Below are 27,641 nucleotides of genomic sequence, written 5' to 3'. Positions count from 1 at the left end.
ATTTGCACTGCCATACCTAGAGAACGGTTGAAAGTACAGGAGAATGGTAAAACCCTATTATCTAACTCAAGGGGAGGTGTAAAATAAGCTTATTTCCAAAAATCTGACAGTGTCCCTTTAAGAAGACTGGACTAGACTGGGCTGATTACTTAAGTGGTGTGCCACGAGAAGTGGGCTAGATTTCAGTTTCCTGACTGTCTGGTGGTGAATTAAAAAGGCTCAGGTATTTCACTGATATGCTCATGATGTAGTCCACTGTCAATTATGTCTTTTCTCTCTTTCAGACACCTCTGGTCCAGGCCATATTTAGCCGAAATGTAGAAGACGTGAAGTTTTTGTTGCACAAGAAAGAAGAAGTCAATGCACTGGTAAGAAAGAACTCTGTATTTTTGCCCCATTTTTTTTGTGTGTAATGAAGGTTGTTTTGTCTTTTGGTATCATTCCACTTTGCCATGTGCACTGTCAGTCTTTAATAAATTACAACAATTTTAGATTATTTTATTGAATATAAAACACGGCCTTGGGTGGCTGCCGTTGCTCCTTCTCTTTTCTTCTACTTTATGTTTTCAAAACAAAGTGATTCTCTCAGGAAACAAGCCAACATATTCCACATTAGGTTGTTGCGTTTTAAAGCCATGATGATATACTGTAGTAGTACAGTGTGTGCGTTCGTGCACGCACATTTGTGTGTGTGCATTTGTGCATGCATGCCTGTGTGTGTGTTGGAGCGTGCGCTGCGCACAGCAGACCAACATGTAGGCAGCCTGGTTGGACGGGCGGTAACGAGTGCTAACAGGCACGTAGCTAAAAACGGACACTAGTCCAATTTGCTCACGTTACCTTCCTCACTCTCCTGGCCCTTGACCCCCTTGTCCTCCTGATCTCCTAACTCTAATCTGACAAACTGCTCACCCTCAGGATTAGCGGCTCTACTGCTACTCTCTACTGCAGACCCGAGCCTGAGCCTGTGTGTGTGTTCATACTGCGAGCTGCCAAGTACTTCTTACAGAGAGGGACAACCCCGGTTTTAGAAAGTGAAAGTCCTGGCATGTAGGCAATTCCTTAGTTCTGGCTGTGTTCTTCTTACCACTAGTGATTTCATGAATGGAACTCCTTTACTACCAGGGTAATTACAGTGGATCAGCTGGTTAATGGGAACAAATGTGTGGCACAGCTTTTTACTTTCAGAGCTTATCTTTCACACTCTGACATACAGCAAATCTACAACTCAAATAAATCACACAGATGAATGTATGAGATTGTTGCAGCAAACCCTGTAACAGTCAGATATGGCAACAGTAAATGCTGCATTCCTTTAAAGTTGCAGTATGTAAAATGTTTAGTTCCGGTGGTTCATTGCTGGAATTAATGCGGCCCATTCACAAATTTTACCATTTTCACAAACACTTACCACCACCATCAAATTGTAATTGTATTCATTATGACTTGGAAAAATGAACTTTTCATACATGAAAAAGTGGATCCTCTCCATGTCTGCAGTTGATCCAGAAATAGACATTTTACCTTCAAAACTTACTGTACTGTAGTTATTCACCACTAGTAAATATTTGTTTAGTACTTAGTAAATGTTCATGAAAAGATCAAATTTGGCAGTAGCCAGCACAGTTTCAATAAGCAGCATAGTTGCAATACCTACTCTGACCACAATCCTACATAGTGCACCTTTTAAGTCTTTATATAACTGTAATATAAAAAGTCTTCTATAAAACTGTCAGGCAGCCTCAATCAATGCATTCTATGTGAGGCGCAGGTCCCCCCCCCCAGCTTCCCCCACACCCCAACACCCTCCCCGCTGGTGTCAATAGCATAGCTCTCATTCTGGCCGCTACACAAACTAAGTCCGTAAATGCGCTTGAGCTTGTTCTTAGCTACAAATCACTTCAGCGTGGATTGTTTAACTTCAGTGCTCAAGCCACTTACTCTAGCTGAGGTCGGGCATATGTGATCCGAGTGCCAACAGCGGTGTCCTCCTTGACCCTATATAATGGTTTCTTTCTAATATCTTAACTCCCGTCCTCCATTTGCTCCCTTGCCTGCTTGTGGCCTTGTCATGACGTCAATGACGACAAAAGTGATTTTCAATATCTCGCAAAAGCGCAATTCCATTGCCACTTTCTCTTTTGCATTCGCTATGGTGAATGAAGAATCGTTCCCCAAAAGTTGTTGTGGCTAGGCTGACAGCGGGGAGGCGAGGCGTCAGCGAAACGCGAGGCCACAAGCACAGTCCAAGGACTGGAGTTTGCGAATCAGAAAGGACCCAATGTGTATTTCCTGTAACAATGTGGGAGTCAGCGCCTTGCTTCAGCCTTGGATTAGTAGCCCGGGAAAACCCAATGTTGCATTGTGTGATCGTTCCGATCTGAAAGACAGCCGTAGATGCCAGCGTCAAAGAGCAACCAATGTGGAAGGGAGCCAATGAGAGAGCAGGGAGGGCTGGAACAGCGTTGATGCATGCTACTTAACAAGCAGTAGCGGGCAGTTTGTTTGAATACAACTGACACGATAGGCTATGGGCTATGTGTATGGCAAATGATCCATTCGTAATGCTCAATGAACGACCATGGGCAATCGTAAACCACACCTACCACCACCTAACCACACCTACCCTACGAAAAATTGCATCTCAATTGTTAGAGTTTAGTTAGGGATTAGGGCTTAACAGAGCACCCACATTCTTCCTACCTCTTTTTCCAAGTAGAATCCCCCATACCAACTCCTAACCAGTGACCATAAATGCTGTTCCGCATGATTCAAATTAGTTGGTGCAAACATTTCATCCATCCAAAAGTGAACTTCAATTGTCTAGTTAGTAGTTGGCCCTGCTAGCCTAGTCTTGTTTTCAAAGTGTACTGCTGTCAATCAATTCACTATGCAACAAACATTGCGCACATTGGTGATGGCCAATACACCTGTCTGACAACAGTGGTGTGAAAAAGCAGTCTCTTCATTTATTTTGTATTTATTTAAAAAATTTTCTGCCCTGCTTTTTTGCTTTTTGTCTGCTACAGGACCAAGAGCGCCGCACCCCCTTGCATGCTGCTGCTTGTATGGGGGATGTTCACATCATGGATCTCCTCATCAAGTCAGGTAGGACCACGCACCTCTCACACTTACAAAAGGTGTACTTGATGGTACCCTACACGGCTATAAGTGATGCTGTATGTCATATACAGGGGTGGGCGAAATGGATTCATTTGTTACAATCTAATTCCACATATTCCAAAATGACTTGGTTTTACCTGTCAAATTCAGCCAGGTGATTAGTCTAGTAGTTGCGAATCACTGGTTATGTAGGCAGAAAATATTAATTTGCTATTTTTAAACAAAGAACAGGGGCGTTGCAAATCAATAACATTCTGTAAATACGCTAGATTGTAGTAGTCCCTAGTGTAGGTTGATGTAAAATCATGTCCATGAATGAAGGTGCTTAAGTGTTAAAATGGGGAAATGTGCAGGAAAGAGCACCACAGTCTTAAATGGTCCTACTCAATGATCCCATTCATTCATACTATGGTCTATGCGTATGGAATGAATACATCCACTGTGTTCAGCCTTATCATCTCATGAAGCGTCTGCTGTCTCTCTTCAGGTGCTAGTGTCAACGCTAAGGACCAAGGCTGGTTAACCCCTCTCCACCGGGCGTCTGCCTCCAGGAATGAGGTAAGCTCCACCAGCACCCCGCTGAAGACCAAGCTCTGTGGATGCTCACTGTACCATGAAGCTCAACCAAAAGGGGGGACCCCTTGAAAACAAGATATTTCTCATCTCAAGGGCTAACACTAATGAATTTGTTAGTTTCTTAGAATAGAGTTACAACATGATCTTGGTTAATTTATCTCAAGGGACTATACACCAACAATAATATATATTTTTGGTTTGTTACAATAGAATTACAACATGGTTGAAGATGTGTTTTTTAAGTGCGTCTACCTTGTTCCAAAATTCTTTTATTAGCACTATTATGTAGCATTTGAATGTAAAATATGTAATGTGACAGATGGCACTGTCTGGATCACAGCTGTTGTGAAGGCAGTCTTTTCCCTCTGGGTCCACACTCATGAGAACGCCTGCCCATGTAGACCCACCGGATGATTACACATTACCAATGCTGTTTGGCTTGGCTTGCTTGTTTACTATTTCCATGCCAACCCCTGTTCTTTCCTCTCCTTCTTTCTCCTCCTCTCCCCTCTACTTCTATCTCCTCCCTTTTCCTCTCATTTCCTCCCCTCTCCTCTTCTCTTCCCCTGCCCTCTTTCCCACTCCTCTCTCTCTCCTCCATCCTCCCCCCATTCCCCTCTCCTCTCCTCCACTCTCCCCTCCTCTCCTCTCCTCCCATCACCTCTCCTCTCCTCCCCTTCTCCATCCTTCTCTCCCCTCTACTCCTATCTCCTCCTGTTTCCTCTCATCTCCTCCCCTCTCCTCTCTTCTCTTTCCTCCCCTCTCCTCTCCCTCTCCTCCACTCTCCCCCCATTCTCCTCTCCTCTCCTCTTCCGGTCCTACTCTTCCCATTCTCCTCTCCTCTCCTCCACTCTATCCTCTCCTCCTCTCCTCCTCTCCTCCACTCTATTCTCTCCTCCTCCTCTACTCCCCCCATTCTCCTCTCCTGTCCTTTCCTCCCCCCATTCTCCTCTCCTCTCCTCTCCTCTCCTCTCCTCTCCTCTCCTGTCCTTTCCTCCCCCCATTCTCCTCTCCTCTCCTCTTCCCGTCCTCCTCTCCTCCACTCTCCTCCACTCTCCTCCACTCTATCCTCTCCTCCTCTCCTGTCCTCTCCTCTTCTCCGTATCCCAGAGGGCCGTGGGGCTGCTGCTACGGCAGGGGGCGGAGGTGAACGCGCGGGACAAGCTGTGGCAGACCCCGCTGCATGTGGCGGCTGCCAACAAGGCCACACGCTGTGCCGAGATGCTGCTGCCCCACCTCAGCAGCCTGAACGTGGCCGACCGCTCCGGACGCACCGCCTTGCACCACGCCGTGCACAGCGGACACTCAGAGGTCAGTCAGTCGACATGCAATACCCATAATGCACTCTGCTCAAACACGCACCTCGCCGTAGGGCTGCATGATTATTGAAAAAAACATAATTACGATTATTTTGGTCAAAATCTTAATCACAATATTAATCACGATTATTGATTTTTTTTTTTAATTATAACAATATGAAATATAACCAAGAATGAATTATATACGGGATGAGCAAAATAAAATGAATTGTAATAATTATGTAAAGGCAATAGCATGCCAGTTAGGTGGACAGATTTCTGTCCAGAAGCACCAGCCTGTCAGTATGCTCTGGCTTCCAGGACGCTCTCAAAGGTAGGTCACTATTGCCACGATTAAATCACGATTGAAATCACGACTTTACGATTTCACGATTTTATCACGATTTTCGATTATTTTCGATTAATTGTGCAGCCCTACCTCGCCGTGTACAACAGACACTCAGACACAACGGAGGTCAGTCAGCATACAGTACCCATAATGCACTGCACTCTGATCAAACATGCACCATGCCGTGCACCGCGGACACTCAGAGGTCACTAGGCATACAATTCCCATACATGCATACAGAGCAGACACGCATAGGTTATTAGGTTAACTACAGCATACAATACCCACAACGCACCTCCCATACAGCATACAATACCCATAATGCACTCAGATCATTTTTGAAAATCTGATTTTAATTGTACTCCTTTCTTCTGTGTGTTGTGGTCAGATGGTGAACCTGCTCCTGAACCACGGGGCCAACCTGAGTGCCAGCGACAAGAAGGACCGGCAGGCCATCCACTGGGCAGCCTACCTGGGTGAGTGTGCCAGTCAGCCAGCGTGTGGGCCTTGCTCCATACATGGTTAGAATTACAGCAGCTTACTAGGGGGTTAGAGTACTACCAACCAATCCACAACTCGTTACCATAGAGACATGACAAATATGGCAGCGTTCGGGGTATGATTGATCATACATGTGATCATTTAACACGTATAAAGCCATGCTCACCATAACCAAAACTCTTTAAGGCGGGGGACATGCTTGCTGTGGGACTTCAATTTCGCATGCAACTGCGTTCACGTGCTTACCTTTGCATGATACTCGAGGTAACATCAAGGAGGCAGATAGCCATGGGGCTCGGAAAATTCGGAAGATAGCCCCTCGTGGTTTTGTCTGTATTACACCGCGTACACTCACGTCTGCGTACCTTATGTCAGGTGTTCTCCAGTGCACAAAATTGACATAAATTACGCATGGCAAGGCATTCTTTCACGAAATGTGCATGAACAAGCGTATCCTGCTACAAGCTTGTGCATGGCCTAACACACAATATGCTCTGTCATACCTGCCGACCATTACGCATTTTGTGTAGCAGATACGAATTTTGACATCAAACTACGGCGCTGTCACTTCAAAATACGGGAAAAACCAATAGCAAAGTGTATTTATTCACGGGCCCTTATATATTTCTCTGTAGACTTGCAACCAGCCAGAGCCGTAGATATGGCTCTGCTTGCAACTCTCGCGCTGGCCTTTCCATTGGCCAGCAACGTGTGGGGGGGAAATATTGACCAATCAGAGCGCTAGTTTGGATGTCTTCATTTGTTGTCGCTCCGCTCGAGTCGAGGTATCAGCTCAGCTGCAGATAGAAAGTTTGCTTCGAAGACACACAAGCAGAGAGACTAGGCCTACTCCTATAATCTCTGACACAAGTGTCCTCCTCCTGTCATCATATATTATCCATCTTGGTGCTGTCGCTGTAGTTTTACAAGTGAGCACCGTCAAAATCACCGTTTCAAAGGTAAATGGGCTTTGAGAAAGGTAGCCTCTATGGGAATAGTGAATTGCGTCCAGTTGCTAAATCCGTAAACTTATGAAAATAAATAAAGCTCGAGGTCTGTCGTCCTGAACATAATGGTTCACCCAATGTTTCGCCGTATTTGACGGCAATATGTTTGTACTTTTTTGATATTGGACCGAAACGAGATTACTTCCGAATGAGAAAATGTGGTCGACTGCTGACTATTACTGCGCTATAATTAGCAGATTAGCAGCGAACTAAATTCGGTTTCCCTTTGCGTCGGATCATTTTATTAACTGGGGGAAACAAAGCGATAGTTCTAACGGTTGTGCTCGGAGTACATCCGTAATCTACCATGACAGCGTATAAAGACATATAGGGATACTGGAGTAGTGGCCCATTCTGTGAAAGTGTAACAGGTCTTGTGCGTCATACCAAAATATGCATGACTCCACGACTAGAACTGTCCGTAATCACGTATGGCAATCTATTAATAAAATATATGATCCTGTCATCATGTGCAGAACACTGAACAATAGCCAACTCATGACGAAATAAGGGTAGATAGGCCAATATGTAGAGAAGTGAAAAAAGAAGCGTGCATGCACCTCAAAAGTTACTGTGGAAGTTCCAAGCAGTGGCCATTTAGCCCTCGTCCATCAGTAGAGCCACATGACGTGTAGGCTACTGAATGGATGCAAGTGTGATTTTGATGTTAGCCCCCAAGGTAATAATATTAACCTGATATTATCCTAGCCTAGATAACACCTGTCTTTATCTTTTTCTCTACAATCTGCTGATACTTCTTCACAGTAGGTGACAACATCACCATTTATTAATATTGGGGGAAATTATGTAAGAATCATTGCAATTCAACGTTTTGAAATGCCTCTGTATTATATAATCAAATTATACATTTCCCTACATGTACCTTCTACAGCCAAAAAATAATAAGCAAATGCTTCAATTTCATACTCGATTCCAGCTCCTTAACACCCCCCAAGTGACCAAATGCTCTGTTTGGCTGGTACATAGGATAACTTACTAGCCAGACTGGTGGTATGTTTGACTTGTAAGATTAAGAGCCATATTGGATGGTGATCAATTAAGTTAATTTAGAGGCCTGAATTCCAGTACACTATATCATAGCATTTTATTGGTGTCATGGTGTGAAACAAAAAAAACATCTTCCATGAAAGTTTAATAATGTATGGTTGTTCAGTACTGTGAAGAGCAAGATAATCTGGTGAAATTGCCAGATACACAGGATGCAGGAAATTGCATCTAAGAAAAGCTAATTTTTCCTGGGGGAGGACCCCTACTCCCCCTGCCTGAATGAAGTGTCCCATATTTTCCCCCTTGACATTTGGCAACCCAAGGTGTGCAAAACAAAGTAGCCTCTCAGATGGGCCCGCCGGCGGCCCATGGTATCGCGCTGCGTTGACCACATTTTCTCACTTGTAGGTATTTGTTGCGCCGTGAATTGCCGCGCCGCGATAAATTGCTACTCAAAAAAAAAATTCAAGGTTGGCAGGTATGCTCTGTGTATCTCCCTGCTTTTTTGGTATACCTGTCTTAGTAGTAAAACCAGTATATACAGTCATTGACTAAAACGAGTTATACCACCTCTCGAATTTACGAATACCCCCTCTCTGTATGAAATGTTCTATACCAGTGCTGTCCAACTAGTTTCGGTCAAAAAAGAGTTCATAAGTATTGGACACCTGCAGCAACTTTGCAAGGGGCAGGTGACTTTTTTCTTTTTTGACATTCTTAGTTTTTTTTTTCTTTACAAGTGTGGGGTGGAATTGAACCATCTGCAGGCTGCATCCAGTCAGCAGGTTTTGTTTTTGACACCCCTGTTCTATATCGTTCCTCCTGACCGCCAGAGGCGGTGCTTACAGAATTGGATATCCATTGCACGTCAGTGCAGGTCGAGTATTTAGTACCAACAAATTCACTTGTGACCTGGGTGACGTCACCCGGTGACCCCGGGGTCGGGATCAAAAGAGCGGTGTACCCAGGGAATGTCCTCTTGGCAAAATTTCTCGTGTACACTCCGAGTGACAGCCAAGCTCTGGCGGTCATTCGGAACTCATAGAACCGTGGTTATATACATAACCTTCGTTTTATACACATGTTAAAGTCTCTCCTCCCTCCCCCCTCTGTAGGCCACCTGGAGATTGTGAAGCTGCTGGTGTCGCGCAGTGCCGACGCGGCGTGCCGTGACAAGCGCGGCTACACGGCACTGCACGCGGCGGCGGCCAGCGGCCACATAGACGTGGTCAAGTACCTGCTGCGTCTGGGCGCAGAGGTGAGGCGCTCCCCTTCCTCATCACCTTCATCATCATTCCCCTTCTCCTCCTCCTCCTCCTCTTCCTCAAGCTGGAGAAGATCAGATAAGCTCTTAATACAGGTCTTTTTCATCTTAGTTCCATACCCTTTTCTGCACTACACTACAAAAATCTACACACAAAAAAATATTTTATTCTGCCTTGGTGCTCCTGTTTTGAAAGTGTTAAATGGTGACAGGCAGGCAGCCAGCTGACCTCCCGTAACTGTATGGACCGGGCAGGTGGTGATCAATGATCAGCCTCAATGAATTGAAATGAAATGAAATAAATCTGTTTAGGCGAGTAGTGACTCTTACTGCTCATATGTTGCTGCGGCCCTGGAATACTTGTGCAGTGTATTCTTAAACGCAATTTCGTTGTCAAATTTATTTGTCAATGACAATAAAAAGCTCTTGAATCTTGAATGCAGCACAAGCAATGACGAGCTAAAGTCTTCTAATGTTTAATGGCCTCTCCAGATGATGGTCATTCATCAGAGTTGATTCCATGTTTTAATATCCTCCTCTCTTCCTCCTCTCTTGTAATGTCCTGCTCTTTCTTCCTGTATTTTCTCTCCCCTTTCTCTGTCTTTTGTTTTTTTCTCTCTCTCTCTCTCTCTCTCCCCCTCTCTCCCCCCTCCAGATCGATGAGCCAAATGCATATGGCAACACAGCGCTGCACATGGCGTGCTACACGGGCCAGGAGGCGGTGGCCAACGAGCTGGTGAACCGCGGCGCTAACGTCAACCAGCCTAACCAGCGCGGCTGCACGCCCCTGCACCTGGCCGCCGTCTCCACCAACGGGGCGCTCTGCCTCGAGCTGCTCGTCAACAACGGAGCAGACGTCAACATGCAGGTAGGTCATGGAGAGCTGCAAGGTTATAGCGTAAAGATGCCGTTTGTTATATACAGGGGTTGGACAGAATAACAGAAACACCTGTCATTTTAGTGTGAAAGCATGCTCTTGCATCCACAGTTAATCCTGAAGGATGTGGTTCATCCTTCTTGGTGGTATGCAGACATTATCTTGGATACCGTGGCTCTTGATACACCACAAAGATTTGCTGTCTTGGTCAAAGATGCAACAGTTACACGTGCAGCAAGAATTTCTCCTTTTTGAACTCTGATAGGTCACCCATAATGTTGTGTGCATTGCATAATTTTGAGGAAAACTGTGCTCTTTCTCTGGTAATTGAACCTTCACACTTCAATTTACTGGTGCAATGTGCAATTAATGAAGATTGGCCAACAGGCTAGTCCACTTGAGCCATGAAACTTCCCACACTAAAATGACAAGTGTTTCCGTTATTTTATTCAATCCCTGTATATATTGGGGCTTTTATGCCTTTTATTGTTGGAGAGGGGACAGTGGAGATGAGACAGAAAACCAGTGGAAGAGAGAGATGGGGAAGGGTCAGCAAACCCGGATTGCCATCGTAGCAGTCCAGTGCTCAGACGTTTGAGCCACGGCTAGGCTAGGATGCCATTTGTTTATAGCATGACGGAGCAGATGTCAACATGCAGATAGTTCATGAAAAACTACAACGTTATAGCGTAAAGAGGCAGTACAGTTTGAACATAACGGAGATATCAACATGCGTTTAGGGCATGGAGAACTACAGCGTTATAGCGTAAAGAAGCAGTTTGGTTAGAACATAGCGGATAATGTCATCAAGCTGGTACGTGATGAGGACTGCATGGTTATAGCGTAAAAGATTGGTTAAAACATGAAGGTCAACTTGCAGGTCCTTTACAGTTTGAGATGGAGGTATGTTACAAGTTCAACATTAAACCTTAAACCGGTATAACATAAATATATGATTTGGTTTTACAATTACCACAGTCATCATTCAGATGTGTGATACATAACTTCGGCAGTCACGTGACAACTTAAACATTTGGCCTAGATGTTGTGATTTAAAGTTTGCACCAACTAACCAGACCAGTGACTGTCAAGATTTAGGTCATTTCAGAGGATAAGTTAATTCAACTAAAACTAAGATTTAATTAATTTGCATTCACTCAAGGTATTGGGAAATGCTGTTTGCCACCAGACCAAATTCGAGCATTATAACCAGAAATGGCAGAATTTGTGCCGCCAGTTTGGAATAACATCATCTGTCAATGTCACATTGAATTTATTTAATGCTATTAAATGACTGCTTAAATTAATTCTCTGTGGCATTAGCCAGTTAACTGAATCAGAAACAGAGAAGGCAACGATCAAAAGGATGTGTGTTGAATTAAAACATTTCCTTTCCTTCCAGAAAGAAAGGCTGCTTGGAAAAACTGTGTGTTTGTACCCTAAAGTGGTGTGGGAACCTGGTGTTGGCCAGTATTAGGACGACTGGGCAAGAGAATAACGAGTGTTGTGTTGAGGACTCACTCTTGGTTTTCCTCTCTCTCTCTCTCTCTCTCTCTCTCTCTCTCTCTCTCTCTCTCTCAGAGCAAAGAAGGGAAGAGCCCCTTACACATGGCAGCCATCCATGGGCGATTCACACGCTCCCAGATCCTCATCCAGAACGGTACACACACACACACACACACACACACACACACACACACACACACACACACACACACACACACACACACACACACACACACACACACACACACACACACACACACAAAGTCTCAGGTTTACTGAGCAATGACATTCCAGGAATCTCTGTTACAACAATAATGCTCAAATGCACAGATAACCCCAGCACATATTTTCAAATTTGTTTTGTGCCTACACGTGCACTCTGGATGCTCATTTGTAGTTTTGTTGACCTTGAATTAATATGATGATGATAATGTAATAATATCTTATAATGAACAAATGAGATATGACACCTCAACATCACATTCACATTGTATTTGAAACCCAGATGGCTGTAGCTGTTTTCCTTTTTGTGCACATCACTGTTCTTGAGATATCTGTTAACCTGCTTCTGTGTATACACACCTCTCCAATCCTGTGTCCAAAGGCAGGTGGCCAAGCAGGCTGTAATTATGTTAATACTACTCTTGTCACAGGTTGGGGAGTGTGTATATAATGTATGGCAACACTGTATAATTAATGTGTGTAAGTGTCCGTGCGTGCGTGCGTGTGTGTGTGCGCGTGTGCCATTATTGTAATACTATTTTTTGCAGGTGGTGAGATTAACTGTGTGGACAAGTGTGTCAATACTGGGTGTAATAATTATGATGTGTATTGTCTGTTGGTGCAGGTGGGGAGATTGACTGTGTGGACAAGTATGGCAATACTCCTCTTCATGTAGCTGCTAAGCACGGTCACGAGCTACTCATCAGCACTCTCATGACCAACGGGGCCGACACAGCCAGGTCAGCAGGGTGGGGCGCTGTGTGTGTGTGCGTGCCAGCGCAAGTGCGTGCGTGTGTGTGTGTTGCATTTTGAGAAGTAAACGTGTGTGTGTGTTGTTGTAGAGGGATGCGTGTGTGTATCGCATTTTGCATTTGTCTGTGTTTGCACACCATTTCAAGATATGATTGTGTGTCTGTGTATGTGTCTGATTCTTCTCCTGTGCTGTGTCTCGCCAGGCAAGGGATCCATGGGATGTTTCCTCTGCACCTGGCTGTGCTCTACGGGTTCTCAGACTGTTGTCGAAAGTTACTTTCCTCAGGTGAGACACCCCCACCCCCCCATTGCACATAGTATCTGCTGTATGTATCTGATATGAGAGAAGGTGTAATTAATAACCTTTTCACACTGCTCTACGGCTTCAGACTGTTGTCAAAAGTAACTTATCTTAGGGGAGACCTTAGCCTGGTATGACCGGTCCATAATACTTCTGTGTGTACTCAGTTCCGATTTGAAACGATTGGTCAACGCTCACCCAAGCGTTTGCTTATTGGCCGGCCACCTGGTAGCCGACTAAACCCTCCGGAGAAAGACCCTCCAGACCATGAGTACGAATGAAGAGAAGCATTATGGGTGGGGTCACCTGGCTAGGGAGACACGCCTTCCCATGTCACACTAGCTGACAGAGCTGCCAATTCAATGGACACTGCCTAGCAGTAAACTATTTTTTTTTTTCAATAGTCGAGGACATGAATAGACTGTCTATTGATGGTAAATTACTGCTGGTTATACACACACACAGACATACTCCAGCACGTAGGGGTGTAAATCACAGCCTCCATGACGATACGATACGGTATCGATTTCTTAAAGCAGGATTGTCGTTACTTAACAATTCCCTACGATTCGATTTTTTCCAATTACTTTTCACTTCTATTATGTTATCGAGCTTAGGGCATTGGACAGGGGCCAGCGATTTGATTATTTTCAATATTTAAAAATGCCCCATAATATGATACGATTCGATAGGCCTGGACGATTTTTCGATTTCAATTTTAATCGCGATGTGAAAAATTTCTAAGATTAAAAATTACACGTTCGATGCACATTCTTTTTTTTTATTGTTTTTGTCCGATCACGCTGTGTACTCTTATTTTGAATAGAGATGCACAGGATCCTGATTTTTAGGATCCTGCCGGATACCGGATCAACTGCTTAAGATCCTGCCGGATCCGGAACCGGAACCGGATACCGGATCATACGAAAGGGTTGAAACACATAGTCTACTCGCACACGTGGGCCCTTTTTATTACGTTGGCTCAAACTATTTTTTAGACTCATTGGCTTGCTGCAAACTGCCTGCAACGGCCGCTTCCAAAGGGCTTTCACTCCATGCAGTGATTGGGGTTGTGAAAGACTGACTGAAAAGCATAGGCTACGTAAAAACTAGAGATGCACCAGATCCTGATTTTTAGGTAACTGCCGGATACCGGATCCACTGCTTAAGATCCTGCCGGATCCGGATCCTGTGAAAAACCCTATTATCCTGTCGGATCCGGAACCGGATCCGGATCCGGTGCATCTCTAATTTTGAAGTCGCGCCCCATGCGCTAGGAAGAAGCGTGCCATGCCCCGTCCCCTCAGTCTGATTCTCCCTCTTTGCCAGTCACTGCAGGCTCCAGACAGTAGTGACTACGAGGGTGGCATCAGAGATTGTGAGGTAGACTACAAGGGAAGGACGGTATCGGAGCCTGTAAATTAATAATTTATAAAGTTCTCTATGCCTCGTTTTTTAAAGTAATGGCCCACATTTGATTGCAAACAGTGTGTTAGGACTTCGAATTGGTTTAGCAGTAGACGTAGACTAGCTAGTTGCTAACACAAATGAAGGAAAATTGTGTTTGAGCTCTGCTGGCAACTAACTAGTGGTACTTAAAAAACGAATTGCTGGATAAACTTTTCACACCTTTAAACAGTCCCCAGATAGTTCGTTTGGAATGCTGAGCCCCTCTTAAGACTACAAACAAAGTTTGTTTTTGTTTTTTGTTTTATTGTGATTTTATTCATATCGTGATTAAAATCAAAATCGAACATTTTGGGGAGAAATAATCGAAATCTAAGTTTTTCTCATATCGCCCAGGCCTACGATTCAATGAAATTGTCGGCCATAGGATCGAAGCATCGATACATTTCAATTATTATTTACACCCCTAATAGCACATTTATTTATTTATTGACGTTTATTGACCTAATGTGAATTAAGGTCAAATCAAAACACCTTTTTACTGCTGGGTGAACGGTGTGTCACTGTCACTTGTGTTGATGTTGTTTCATAGGTCAGCTGTACAGCATTGTGTCGTCGCTTAGCAACGAGCATGTGCTGTCGGCAGGGTTCGACATAAACACCCCAGACAGCCTGGGGAGGACCTGCCTACACGCTGCTGCATCTGGGGGGTAAGAAAACACACACACACACACACACACACACACACACACACACACACACACACACACACACACACTAGGCAGCCTCGGGAGACCCTGCTCTACACACTGCTGAGTTTTAAGGGGGTGAATTTGTACACTCACCAGAGGGCACCTGCCTGCATAGTGCAAACCTGCACACTTGTGAATGCATTCCAAGCACATACACGGCATGCACAGATTAAGGGACCTCTCGCTGCTCACAGCACACTGCTTTCACTGCACAGACGTGGAAGATAACACCTTTTTACTGGACACCACACACACACAAACACACACACACACACACACACACACACACACACACACACACACTTCTCTTCTCTTGCGCACCATTTATGGGACACACACACACACACACACACACACACACACACACACACTGCATGATCAGATTTCACCTAGCCACTTTGACACCCCCCCCCTGACTCTTCACACATTCCTTGTGTGTCTCTGTCTATTTCTCCTGGTGGCCCTCTGACATTACTTGCCAGTACAGGACAGACAGTACAGGCAGGGTATTTAAACCACCATCTAAAACTGTCCGTCTGGCAGAGATTTTGATAGGAAGGGGAGATAGGACAGCCATGTAATCGTACATAGAAATTAACGTTGAAGATTCGTAACGCAAATATGGCGTCTACCCGCACATCTCCCGCCTTTCTGGTAACAAGAGCCAATGTGCCTGCTGTGCTGCGGAGCCAGTGATCCAATCATCTGGCTGCATCGGCGCACGCGAAATGATGCGCATGCTCAGTTGTGAAAAGCCGTTGCTCTCGTGCCGTTACGGAACTACTGCGCCTGCGCTCTGTCAAAAAAAAACGTGAGAAAAGTGGCTTAAAAAGTTTTGTTTTGACTCGTATAGCACAACCAAGCAGTCTAGATAGATCAGTTTTCAACCATATGGTTTTCACAACCGCTGGGTTCTTCCCCGTCCTACACTCAGTTTCCCCATTCATTTTTCCCATTGACTCTCAGATCTGGTCTACTTAATCGCGAAATAGCACTCCGAAGGCGTCACCAAGATGGCCGCCATATGTCCCGTCTCAATCTAAACTCTGCGTCTGGTTCCTGATTGTGATTGGCTGATTTGGCGTTCTAAGTGTAAATGGACTGTATTCAAAACAGTATGACAAATGAAGATTCTATACCCGTCCAAGTTACGGTAGGGACACATAAACGCGAATTTGGCCAAGCGAAGCGAACTTCGACATTCATTCCTATGAGAGAGGCGAAAGCAAGCGAACCGAAGCGAAACAAAATCATTAAACCAAGTTTAATATTATGCAAATGAGGAGCAAATTCGCCTGCGGCGGCCCAATCAAATCAACAATATAACTATGACATTCCATTTGATTCACCGCGACGACCTGATGACGGTTGAGCTGTCACTGAATTCCGCCTCTCTTCGCCTCGCTCGTTTCGCCTCCTATGTGTCTCTACCGTTAGATGCTTCCAACAGTGTCAAACTAGGTACCCAGAATCTGGTGCTGTTGGGAGAATACAGGAAGAGCACATCTTTTGTATTTGGTTTGGGTCTCAGTGTGATTTGAAAGACGATAACTTCCTGTGACCCGTCACTGATGTCTCTCGACATCATACTTGAACATACAACTGAACGATGCAAGGCGAATTAATTATTACAACGTTATAAATTGAAGGCAAATCCATGGCCAGTTGTGACTTACTGCTTAAATGACCTCAGTTGCAACACTGATCATGAAGACACTCATTTATTTATGATGATGATTTTGCCAGTGCCTTATTCTGGTTGAGATGTGTAGACTTGAAATAAAAGGGTTGTAATAAAATGTATTGATTTGAAATAAAATCATTGCCAGTCCTCCTGGTACAAAAATAATATTTGAAGCTCATTTTCTGGAGTGCTGTGTAGAATTATTTATTCTGTCATTGATTTTTAAATGTAATTTTGTGTCGCTCCTCTCCTCCACAGGAATGTTGAATGTCTTAATTTGCTGTTGAGCAGTGGTGCTGACTTGAGTAAAAAGGACAAATTGGGAAGGTAAGAACTCCTCTCTCTTATTCAACTCCCATCCCATTCGTCGTGTGTCTAACTTTAGAGGCATGCCAAGTCAGGTGACTGTGGCTTTATCTTAAATCTTGACTTGTTCGTTAGAGCGCTATGTACAGCAGTGTTTCCCAACATTTTTTGTCTTTCGTACCCCCTTTGGCTTATTGTTACACCATGATGCACACCCTGACTGCATGCTCTATTTGTCTCTATATCCCAATGTGACAACACAGTTATTCAATTTTTCCCACATACCCCCTACAGTTTTCTTGCGTACCCCTAGTGGTACATCCAACCCCTGGTTAGGAAATCACTGATGTATAGTACAAGATAATGTGACATGCATTGTGGAAATATTTCTGACACTGCCTAAGAATCTTGTACATTCACCCCACCACCCACTCCCATTAAGTGTCTTTCGTTAGAGGCCAGTCTCTCTGCAATTTCTTTTTACAAAATGGTTTAGAATGACACACCAATTCATTTTACGCGTTCCATCGTGCCTTTTGTTTTTTCATGTTCTGTTTGTGTCTGTACAGGGCTCCTTTGCACTATGCGGCTGCTAATGGGAACTACCAGTGTGTGGTGGCTCTGGTGAGTGCGGGGGCGGAGGTGAATGAGCCGGACATGAAAGGCTGTAGCCCCCTGCACTTTGCTGCTGCCTCACAGACCTTCCGCAGGTAACACCACTAATGTTGGTTTAATGGGTTTGCCTTTATACACCAATCCGAGAAGCGATTTATGGGCGCCGCCATTGTTCGCTGCCGCCATTGCTGAAGTGCTGTTCTATTCATTAAACCCGTTATGCCATCTATTAACCCTTTAGCTACCAGAACTTTTTTTGAATAGGCCGGAATTCTACCAAGAATTCTAAGAAAAAAGCTGCATTTTGGTTATATTTTAATGATGTCAAATAACTTGAAAAGAAATGAAAAGTGTCAATTACAAGTTACTTTCATATTAAAGTAGAGAAAACACACTTTCAAATGGTATATCATTTATGGATAATTGATTGTTCAGTATTCCCATAGAGTGCCTTTGATGTGGATTAAATGATAAAAATGTGATAAAATCCGATATTATCTAGGCCTATCTATCTATATATCTATATATTTAGGCCTATCTATCTACCTATCGATCTATCTATCTATCCTTCCGTCCATCCATCCATCCATCCATCCAGGGTCAAAGTTGAACAATGAACATGTGACGACAACAAATGTCGTTCACCCAGAAGTCCTGTTTTCAAGCGGTCGGCCTATGGATTATATGCGATAACTGTAATGGACTACACTAGCTAATAATGTTTGAACTGAACCATGCCAAAGACGTGTAAGGATAACCGTAGAAGTGTCCGCGATAGCAGACAGGACATGAATGGAGCTCTAAGGAAGTTTCCACCCCCGATTTGGCACAGGTAAGACGCGCCAGGCATCACCGAGTAATACAGGATTGAAGTGCTACAAACACCACGTTGGTAGGCTATTATTGGAAGTTAGCATTCAACTCAACGCCTTCGCGCATATTTTTATGAAGGACAACGTGGAGTAGTAACAGTACTTGACTGCTTTGCCAAAGCTGACACGCAAAATGGGTAGGCGCTGCGCTTCCTTCACATGATGCGCCTGTACAGAGCTGTCGCTAATCGTTGTTCCAGGAAACTAAGATAGTTGGATACCAACATATGGTTTGACTCTGAAAACACACCGAAGACAGTTTACATTTTTAATATGTAGTGTGTTGACATCGGCTGGACAGTTGTGTTTGCTATTTAGGACCATGGCAGAGCCCATCACAGTTGAACACCATCTCATAAGCCTAATAAAACAACATGATCTAAAATAGCCCAAATAGTCATAAACATGTGCTGTTGACCATGAAAACAGATCGAAGAGGGTTGGAAGTTTTCATATTTAGTGTATATAGATTGTAAAAACAGAATGGTTATGTTTGTAGGCATTCAATCTCGGACGGCCGTCATTTGAATTGACGGCAGATTGCCAAGTCGCATAAAGCGGCGCATCTCGAAATAAAATCTAAAATACTGAAAAATAAAATAATATAAACATATAGTTTTTATACTGAAAGTATATCGAGGAGGGTCTGTAATATTGAGCTAAAGTGTTTGAAAGCTGGAAAAACTGCATGATGACGGCCGTTCAGCCGTATTTTCATATGAAAATATTCCGGCAGGCCGCGGCCGTTATGGTACAGATCCAGCCGGACGTTCACGGCCGTTATGGGAGCTAAAGGGTTAATAGTAGCTGCGCTTATAAATTGTGGTGACTGAGACTATCGAAATGACAGCTTGAATTAAGGTTTGAATAAAGTTTCATGGATAGACAATGTCAGACAATGGCCACAGGTGATTGATGAAGCTATATCATGAACTGGTAGAATGTATAAATCAATGAAACATTTAATTTAAGAAGGACATGTAAAGCTATACTGAATAGACCTAGCTATGTGCAGGCTAACTAGCATCTCTCCAAAACGAGTTTGTTAATAAATTCTGGTTTCACTTAAAAAGTTCAAAATTGCCTTGTGTTGTGTGAATTGTTTGTTGTCAACATTGCATATCCGGATTTAGCTAGCAAACCGGAGCTAGCCTTGTGTTACATTTCACCAAAACCAGTTCCCTTATTAAATTATGGTTTCACTACAAAGTTCAAAAATACCTTGTTTTCAATCCCAATACCCTCCTTGATCTACCAGTGAAATGTTGAGTATTTTGGGCTTGTTAAATGGTTGTGTGAGTTGTTTGTTGTCAACATTACATGTCCGGATTTAGCTAGCTAACAAGAGCTAGCCTTGTGTTAGTTTACCACAGGTTGGCTAGTAGTTAGCCGCTAGCTCGCCTGGGACAGTCGATGTATTTATTAAGCGATTTATAGACTTTCAAAGCTTCTAAATGTCTCGTATTCAATGGTATGGATTTTCTTTTAACAGCCACTAATGTAGGTACAGTATATTACATTAGTTATAGTTGGCTACTATTGGCTTATAAAATTACGGACTGTCCAGCTACGAGTTTGGGTCAGGAAGCACTTCAGTAATGGCGGCCGTTCTACTTTGGTTATTTCCTGTATAGGTTTGGTTATTTTTAATAACCCAGTTTTACATTCTTTCACGTCTTTTAGCTTTCATATTGTACATTGTATCACTTTGAGGCCCTTGAGTTGGTGTAAAGCGCATGAAATGTATTTTGTTTATAGCCTCTCTATACTTCACTGTTAAGGAATGAGTCAAAACTCGAGGCAAAGTGAAAAAAGGTCTCAAAACGGGGCAAAGAGTGCACAGGGTATGCCAGGCATAAGACATTTCAGCCATGTCATGTTTCTGACATGGTATCCTGTAGCAGCTGTGTCAGAGTAATATCAAAGAGATTTTTGACTAAGGCAAGTAGAGGCTTAATTTGGTGCAGGAATGCTTTTCCAGCTCTCTCCCAAAAGTGTATTTACTTTGATCTTTAAATAACTTTGCACCGGCTTTTAAGCATGCCTTTGAACATCTTATTTAGATGTCAAGATTGGTGGGTTTCACAGGACTTCACATACTGTAGCAAAGCTAAGAGAACATCAACATCCCATGTACTGATTAGTTGGCAGTGCCCAGCCGTGCTTTTAGCTTAAAAGAAAAGCTAAACATGTAGTGACAGTTTTTCATCTAATGGATGTTTTGTGGTTTCAGAGTGGACCGACATTATTCTGCTGATGTCCAGAGTGAGGAGAGGGACAAGGAGGGCCTACTGTAAGATCTCTATCTATCTATCTATCTATCTATCTATCTATCTATCTATCTATCTATCTATCTATCTATCTATCTATCTATCTATCTGGATATGTGAGTAATGTATGTAATGCAGTGGATGAAGTGCAAGACAAATTTGCCGCCTGGGACAATAAATTACACTCTACTACTCTACTATCTATCTATCTACTACTCAACTATCTGTCTATCTAGCAATCCATCTATCTATTTATCTCACACATACACCTCTGCCACTATTGACCTCCCGCTAACACACACACTCATTTCTCTCTCGCTTTCTGGCTGTTACAAGCACATAGACACACATTCAAAGAGCCTTTTAAGGGGACATCATTTAGTAGCTGTACACCCCGCAGCCTTTTATGGAGTTGTGTTTAGTCTTCAGCTCTGCCATTCTCTTAAAGGTTATGTGCATGTCCATTATGTGCATGTCCATGTGCATGTCCATGTCTTGCGTCTAGTTATTACACCGCTTTTAGCACCCAAGCAAATAGTTAATCTTCAATTATGGGTGCCCATTCTGTTGTTCTGTTGTTCTTGTTTCGTAACGCCTGGTTATTTAAGTGGTGCGTGTTTGAGTATGTTTGGTGTGAATGATGTGAACTGATCTGAGGTTGTGTGAATAGTATGTATTTCTGGTGTACAGGGGTTGGGCAGTGAACCTGAAACGCCTGTCATTTTAGTGTGGGAAGTTTCATGGATAAATTGGACCACCCTGGTGGCAAGTCTTCATTATCTGCACATTGCAACAGTAAGTGTGAAGGTCTTCACAGTCTGCTGTTAGTGGTGCAGTGTGCAATTGATGACGTTTGGGTATCAGGCTGGTCCGATCTATACATGCAACTTCCCAGTTCAGGTGGTACAACCACAGCTAATGCCCATTAATTAATCATTGTTATTATATGGTGTGACGTCATCGGTCGAATGCTCCATTCATTTCAACGGGGCTCCCCAACGTTCGCACGTCTGTTATTTTTCGATAACGGACGGGTTGGTCTATAACAGACCGCTGTCAATGGCAACCAGACTTTTCACTGCTAAAGCGACTTTTCAACAAGACTCTAATCAGCTGCTGTGATAGACAACACCTGTTGTCCTGGCTACCTAGCTGTTGCCTAGCGGTGTTCCACAAGTTCACGGCACTGTTTTGTTTTGCGCAGCAACAATCTTAACATTAAATAGGCCTAAAGAAATGTCCCCGCCATGTGTGAATCATTTAAGTATATCCATATAATAAGCGGGTTAACTTTCGGCGAGTCGGTCGCTTTGTGGAATAGCAGCACTTCAGAGAGAACAAGACCCCTCCGCTCCGCGTCGGGGTCTAAAGATTCTCTCTGTCGTGCTGCTATTCCACGGTAGCGACCTTCTCGCCGAACGTTAACCCTTACGTAATGCTAGGTTATTAATGTACAGCAATGAATACGCTTCTTAATCCACTTAAAAATATTTAAAAAAGAAAGAATAATTCAATCCATAGAAGTGCAAGTGCAGGTGCAGGTGTCTTGAGTACCAGCTAGATAATCGGATAGATGTATGTGTGTTAATATAATGTGTGTGGTATGCATGGACAGTATGTGTGCTAATGTCCTGTGCTTGGTGTGTGCAGGTGTCTGGAGTACCTGCTAGATAACGGGGCGGACCCGTCTCTGCGCAACACCAGAGCCTACAGCCCCGTCCACTATGCAGCTGCCTATGGAAACAAGCAGAACCTGGAGCTGGTGAGGGAACACACACACACACACACACACACACACACACACACATACACACGTATGCGTGCTTGGACAACAATCACTTGGGACATGCACACAATGCATACCTACACATTGAAAATTCAAGTTATGAAGATCATAGTTGACTGACGGCTCATAATGTTTTGTAGAATTGCTATGCCTTTAATGACTTGATGTCCCACACCACTGCTATACACCAGCCGTGTAACCTGTTTGAAAAGAAAACCTCTGAAATCTAGTTCTCTGACCAAGACCTGTGCTTTGCTTTTGTTCTGTCTTTGATCCTCAGCTGTTAGAGATGTCTTTCAACTGTCTGGGAGATGTGGAGAGTAGTGTCCCTGTCAGCCCTTTGCACTTATCTGTGAGTATTACTCTGGATGCATTTAGTTGTCAGGACAGAGGGTGCCAGTTTGTTGGCATTATCCAAATAAGCTGTGCATGCGTCTGTCTGTCTGTCTGTCTGTCTGTCTGTCTGTCTGTCTGTCTGTCTGTCTGTCTGTCTGTCTATCCTCTAGGCACATTATGGTCACTGTGAAGCTCTGTGGCTGCTGGTTACTAATGATCAAAGCGCGCGTGTGTGTGTGTGTGTGTGTCCGTGTCCGTCTCTTCTCTAGGCATACTATGGTCACTGTGAAGCCCTGTGGGTGCTGGCGGAGACGCTGGTGAGTCTGGACGTGCGGGACTCCCTGGGCCGCTCAGCGCTGTACCTGGCGGCCCTCAGGGGCCACGCACCCTGCCTGGAGGTGCTGCTGGCACACGGGGCCTCCAGCCTGCTCAAGGACCGCGCTCGCAAGTGGACGCCGCTGCACGTCGCAGGTACATACAAGTGTGTGTGCGTGTGTGCAGGCATGCATTTGTGAAAGGGAGAGGGGGGAGGGGCATCAGCAGGCGTGCGTGCGTGTGTGTGTGTTTTCAAGGGAAGGAGGGTGTAATGTTTGTATGTAAAGGGGTTGTTATGTGTGCCTGCCTGCCTGCCTGCCTGCAGCTTTGTGAAAATGAAGGGGGCATTTTTGTTGTTGTTTGATAGTTGTGTTGTTTGTTTTGCTTTCCCTAGCGGCCAACGGTCATGCTGACTGCCTACTGATGCTGGTCAACCGTTCCAACTCTGCTGACATCATTGACGTCCCAGATTCCAAGGGACAGTAAGTGGCACTACGTGACAAAAATACAGACACATTATACAATAATTACATTAATACATACACTGATTAAATTTATGCTTTACATTCATATTCCTGTAATGAATGTTTAATGTATTCATGTAATGTAGAAGGTCAGATTTTGGATGTATGCGTTGTTATGAAAATACTTGAATAAGCAATCAAATCAAATGGTCAGATCAATTGGATTATGGAAAATATATATGCAAAGTTCATAGGGATGGTCATTAATTGTTTGTGTGTGTAGGACACCCCTGATGTTGGCGGCGCTGGGCTGTCACACAGACTCAGTTCACCTGCTGCTGGAGAGGGGAGCCACTCCTGACATCGGAGACAAGTGGAGCCGCACAGCACTGCACCGAGCTGTAAGTGTGTGTGTGTGTGTGTGTGTGTGTGTGTGTGTGTGTGTGTGTGTGTGTGTGTGTGTGTGTGAAAATATGAAAATAACTGTTTACAAATTCAACTTACTGTTGCCAGGCCAAGAAATGTTGCCATCAATTTGTCAGTGTATGGTAGAAAATGCAAACGTTTTATCTTTTAATTCCACCCGTAACCACCGCTCAGGCAGCAATGGGCAGTGGATTGTATGCTGGGTCGACCTGTGGTGTCAGTGCTTGTTCGTGACATGCCTTTTCTAATGATGCGTGCTCTCTACTCCTCTCTGGCGACGTGACTGCGCTGGTTAGTGACATGCCTATTCTAATGGTGTGATCTCTCTACTCCTCTCCTTAGGCGGCGGTGGGCAGTGAAGAGTGTGTGCTGGCTCTGCTGGAGCACGGGGCGTCGTCGCTGGTCCGTGACGTGCGTGGCCGCACCCCTTTGCACCTGGCGGCCGCCAGAGGCCACCGCGAGCTCCTGGGCCTCGTCATTGCCGCCGCCACGCAGGCCGACCCCCTCGACTCGCTGCTGGACTACAGCGGATACACGCCCTCGCACTGGGCTGCCTACAACGGTACACACACACACACACACACACACACACACACACACACACACAGAGGTAGGCTGACCGACCGCCTCGACTTGATGTTGGACAATAACAGATACACGCCCTTCCACTGGGCTGCCTACAACAGTAGACACACACTCGCACACGCAGGCTGACCGGCCCCCTCAACTTGCTGTTGAAAAATAGCGGATACACACACACACAAACACACACAGACAAACACATACAAACACACACACACACACACACACACACACACACACACACGCGCACACACGCACACACGCACACACACACAGTGAATAGATCTGCACACGTCACATGCAGGCAGAACAGTGGCAGTTCGTGTTTTGAAGCTTTCACGAGGACATTTTACACCTCCCCTTCAGTTAAATGATTTGAGTTTTCCTGTACTTTCAGTTCTGTGAGTCTAGCCATACAAATTCTACATCCAAGCTAGTATATACAGTACACTGTGTGCAGAATTATTAGGCAAACAAGTTTTTTGACAATATCGTCCATTTTATGCATATTGTCTGACACCACCCTTTATGGACATGAACACCTATTGGATTTAAGCATTCCAGGTCATGCATATTGGTATAATAAGAGACGGTGTGATCGAAGGAGCCCAATACCCTATATCAGGGCAAAATTAGTGTGCATAATTATTAGGCAACTTTGTTTTCCTCTCAGAAAATGAGCCACAAAAGAGATCTAACAAACTCTGTAAAGACTATAAACAATTTTGAAGTCTTCTAGAAGGGTGTGGCTGTCTTGAAATATTGGTCACATCCATCTAGTGCACCGTTACAAGCCATCAGTGTCACATGACATGTGCCCACAAAGTAACTGCCAGATTGGGAAGAATTGAAGATGAAACTACCACAAAACTATTACCCTGCAGTGCTGTTATATTCCAGAACTGAAACCTACATCGAGTGTCCACAAGAACATTGTTTTCAGCACTCAGAGACATGGCCAAGGTAAAACAGGTGGAAACCTGAAGACCACTCAACAAGAAACTTAAGTCAAGACTGGGTCAAGAAATGTCTTTAGACAGCTTTTTCAATGGTTTTATGAACTAGTGAAAGTGACTGTTAATGGACCAGGTTGATGAGCCTATGGCTAGATCAGTGATGTGCACACTCAGATCAGTTCCCGAGTTCCACTCAAATACCAGCAGATTACTGCATAAATACCATTGTCTTCGTAAATTATGTGATTTTCTCCCTCTAAAAGATTCAGCCATGGGTTCATCCACCCTGTCTGTCAAGAGTCACTTTCCCAAGTCCATAATACCTTTGACAACTCTGTCCCCAGGTATTTTTAACCCAGTCTTGACTTAATTAACTTGTTGAATGGTTGTCTGGTGTCATCCCTTCTTACCTTGGCCATGTCTCTGAGCGCTCAATACCCTGTTCTTTTGGACACTCTGTGTTGGTTTCTGTTCTGGAATATGATAGGACTGCAGGGTAATGATTTTTTGTAGTTTCACGTTAAATTCTTCTCAATCTTTGGCAGTGACATTTCTTAAGACACTGATGACTTTCTAACGGTGCATCTGATAGTTCTGTGCGAACGTGACCAACATCTTGCTAATTTGAAGACAGCCACATCCCTCTAGAACACTTCAAAATTGTTTATAGACATTTCAGAGTTTGTTAGATCTGTTTTGTGGCCCATTTTCCCAGAAGAAAACAAATTTGCCTAATAATTATGCACACCTGATATAAGGTGTTGGGCACCTTCGACTACACCCCCATCTTATTATACAAATATGCATGGCCTGGAATGCTTAAATCCAATAGGTTTTCATGTTCATATAGATTGCTGTTGGAAAATATGCATAAAAAAGACAATATGGTCAAAAAACATGTTTGCCTAATAATTCTGCACGCAGTGTAGTGCTTAAAATAATAGTAGTGCTCAAAATAGTGTCTAAATGTCAAAATTCTTCAAATAAAATTCTACTTTCATGAGCAAAAATGCATTGGGGACACTGCACATTCACTGCACATTCTATTTCAAAGCAAGAACATTGGGAAATGAAATTCAATTTAATAATATGTCACAGAAAGTGAAGAAATGTAATGTTAAAAAAATAGCAGTGTTGATATCAGTCTTTGGAAACTCAAAAATGTACTGTACAAACTAACAAATTCTTGAAAATTCCACTTAGCTGTCAAGATAACTTCACTGACAAAGATTTCTTCTTTTGTTCATGTTTTCTTCTGTGTGCGTTTGTGTTGCAGGGCATGAGGACTGTTTGGAAGTTTTACTTGAACACAAACCGTTTAGTATCCAGGAGGGCAACCCCTTCAGCCCATTGCACTGTGCTCTGTGAGTACCACTGTCAACGTGTGTGCGTGTGCGTGCGCGTGCGTGCGTGCGTGCGTGCGTGCGTGCGTGCGTGCGTGCGTGTCAGGGCTTAACACTAACACCCGCCAGCTAGCCAAATGCGGGTGAATTTCGGCTTTGGCTAGTAGATACCGAAGGTTCAGTAGCCATTCTGGCTGGTCCGTTACTATTCTGAATGATTAGGCACCGCATTTTGTAGTTTTTTGCCTCAGACCGTCCGTGCTACAAAAGCAATACGATGCGATTTTGCGAGCCTACAATACCCATGAAGCACCTGTGTCACGTGTCACCTGTGTCTCACGCACGTCAGGAATCTGATAGAGCTAGTCTTGCGAAGAGGAGTGGCAGTGCGCCACCGGCACATCAGCGTGCGTGCGTTTGGAAATGTCACTGAACCTTCACGTGAAAATAAAGTAGCGAAGTTCATCTCAACTGACCTGTTTTGCGATCAGTCATTAGTACAATACTTAGTAGTAGTGGACATTAAAATGATCAAGTCGAGAGGAAAACACGTCAGTCTGTCTTGTGAAAGTCTCGAGACTAATTAGCGCAGTGATAAGACAGGGACACATGCGGCATTAATAATGTTCGGTTTAAATTATTTTCTGATTTGCCTGTATGTCTTCATACCTTAATATTCCACCATGTTTCTTGTGCTGTTGTTCCCGACTGTCAAACCGGGTTTAAACAACGTGTGGTAGTC

At 44.0% G+C, this 27,641-nt stretch overlaps 1 protein-coding gene across 2 annotated transcripts in view; it reads left to right on the top strand.

The window, feature by feature from the left end:
• Positions 1–27,641, top strand: part of ankrd52a (ankyrin repeat domain 52a) — a 54,210-nt gene that overhangs the window by 8,310 nt on the left and 18,259 nt on the right. Inside the window, exons 2-22 of one of the 2 annotated variants that reach the window (XM_063215675.1) lie at positions 285–368; positions 3,030–3,108; positions 3,611–3,681; positions 4,810–5,010; positions 5,735–5,822; positions 8,978–9,120; positions 9,782–9,994; positions 11,585–11,663; positions 12,357–12,471; positions 12,688–12,770; positions 14,785–14,902; positions 16,887–16,955; positions 17,504–17,644; positions 20,655–20,714; positions 22,342–22,453; positions 22,758–22,829; positions 23,083–23,284; positions 23,523–23,610; positions 23,876–23,993; positions 24,361–24,580; positions 26,833–26,920. In XM_063215675.1, coding sequence (XP_063071745.1) covers positions 285–368; positions 3,030–3,108; positions 3,611–3,681; positions 4,810–5,010; positions 5,735–5,822; positions 8,978–9,120; positions 9,782–9,994; positions 11,585–11,663; positions 12,357–12,471; positions 12,688–12,770; positions 14,785–14,902; positions 16,887–16,955; positions 17,504–17,644; positions 20,655–20,714; positions 22,342–22,453; positions 22,758–22,829; positions 23,083–23,284; positions 23,523–23,610; positions 23,876–23,993; positions 24,361–24,580; positions 26,833–26,920 — 2,444 coding nt within the window. Of the gene's footprint in view, positions 1–284; positions 369–3,029; positions 3,109–3,610; positions 3,682–4,809; positions 5,011–5,734; positions 5,823–8,977; positions 9,223–9,781; positions 9,995–11,584; positions 11,664–12,356; positions 12,472–12,687; positions 12,771–14,784; positions 14,903–16,886; positions 16,956–17,503; positions 17,645–20,654; positions 20,715–22,341; positions 22,454–22,757; positions 22,830–23,082; positions 23,285–23,522; positions 23,611–23,875; positions 23,994–24,360; positions 24,581–26,832; positions 26,921–27,641 lie in introns of both variants that reach the window. The other variant, XM_063215674.1, reaches the window with a different exon arrangement.

The sequence above is a fragment of the Engraulis encrasicolus genome, chromosome 14 (assembly GCF_034702125.1).
Source record: "Engraulis encrasicolus isolate BLACKSEA-1 chromosome 14, IST_EnEncr_1.0, whole genome shotgun sequence".
In the NCBI taxonomy this organism is placed as follows: Eukaryota; Metazoa; Chordata; class Actinopteri; order Clupeiformes; family Engraulidae; genus Engraulis; species Engraulis encrasicolus.
This window is presented reverse-complemented; position numbering and strand designations above follow the sequence as displayed.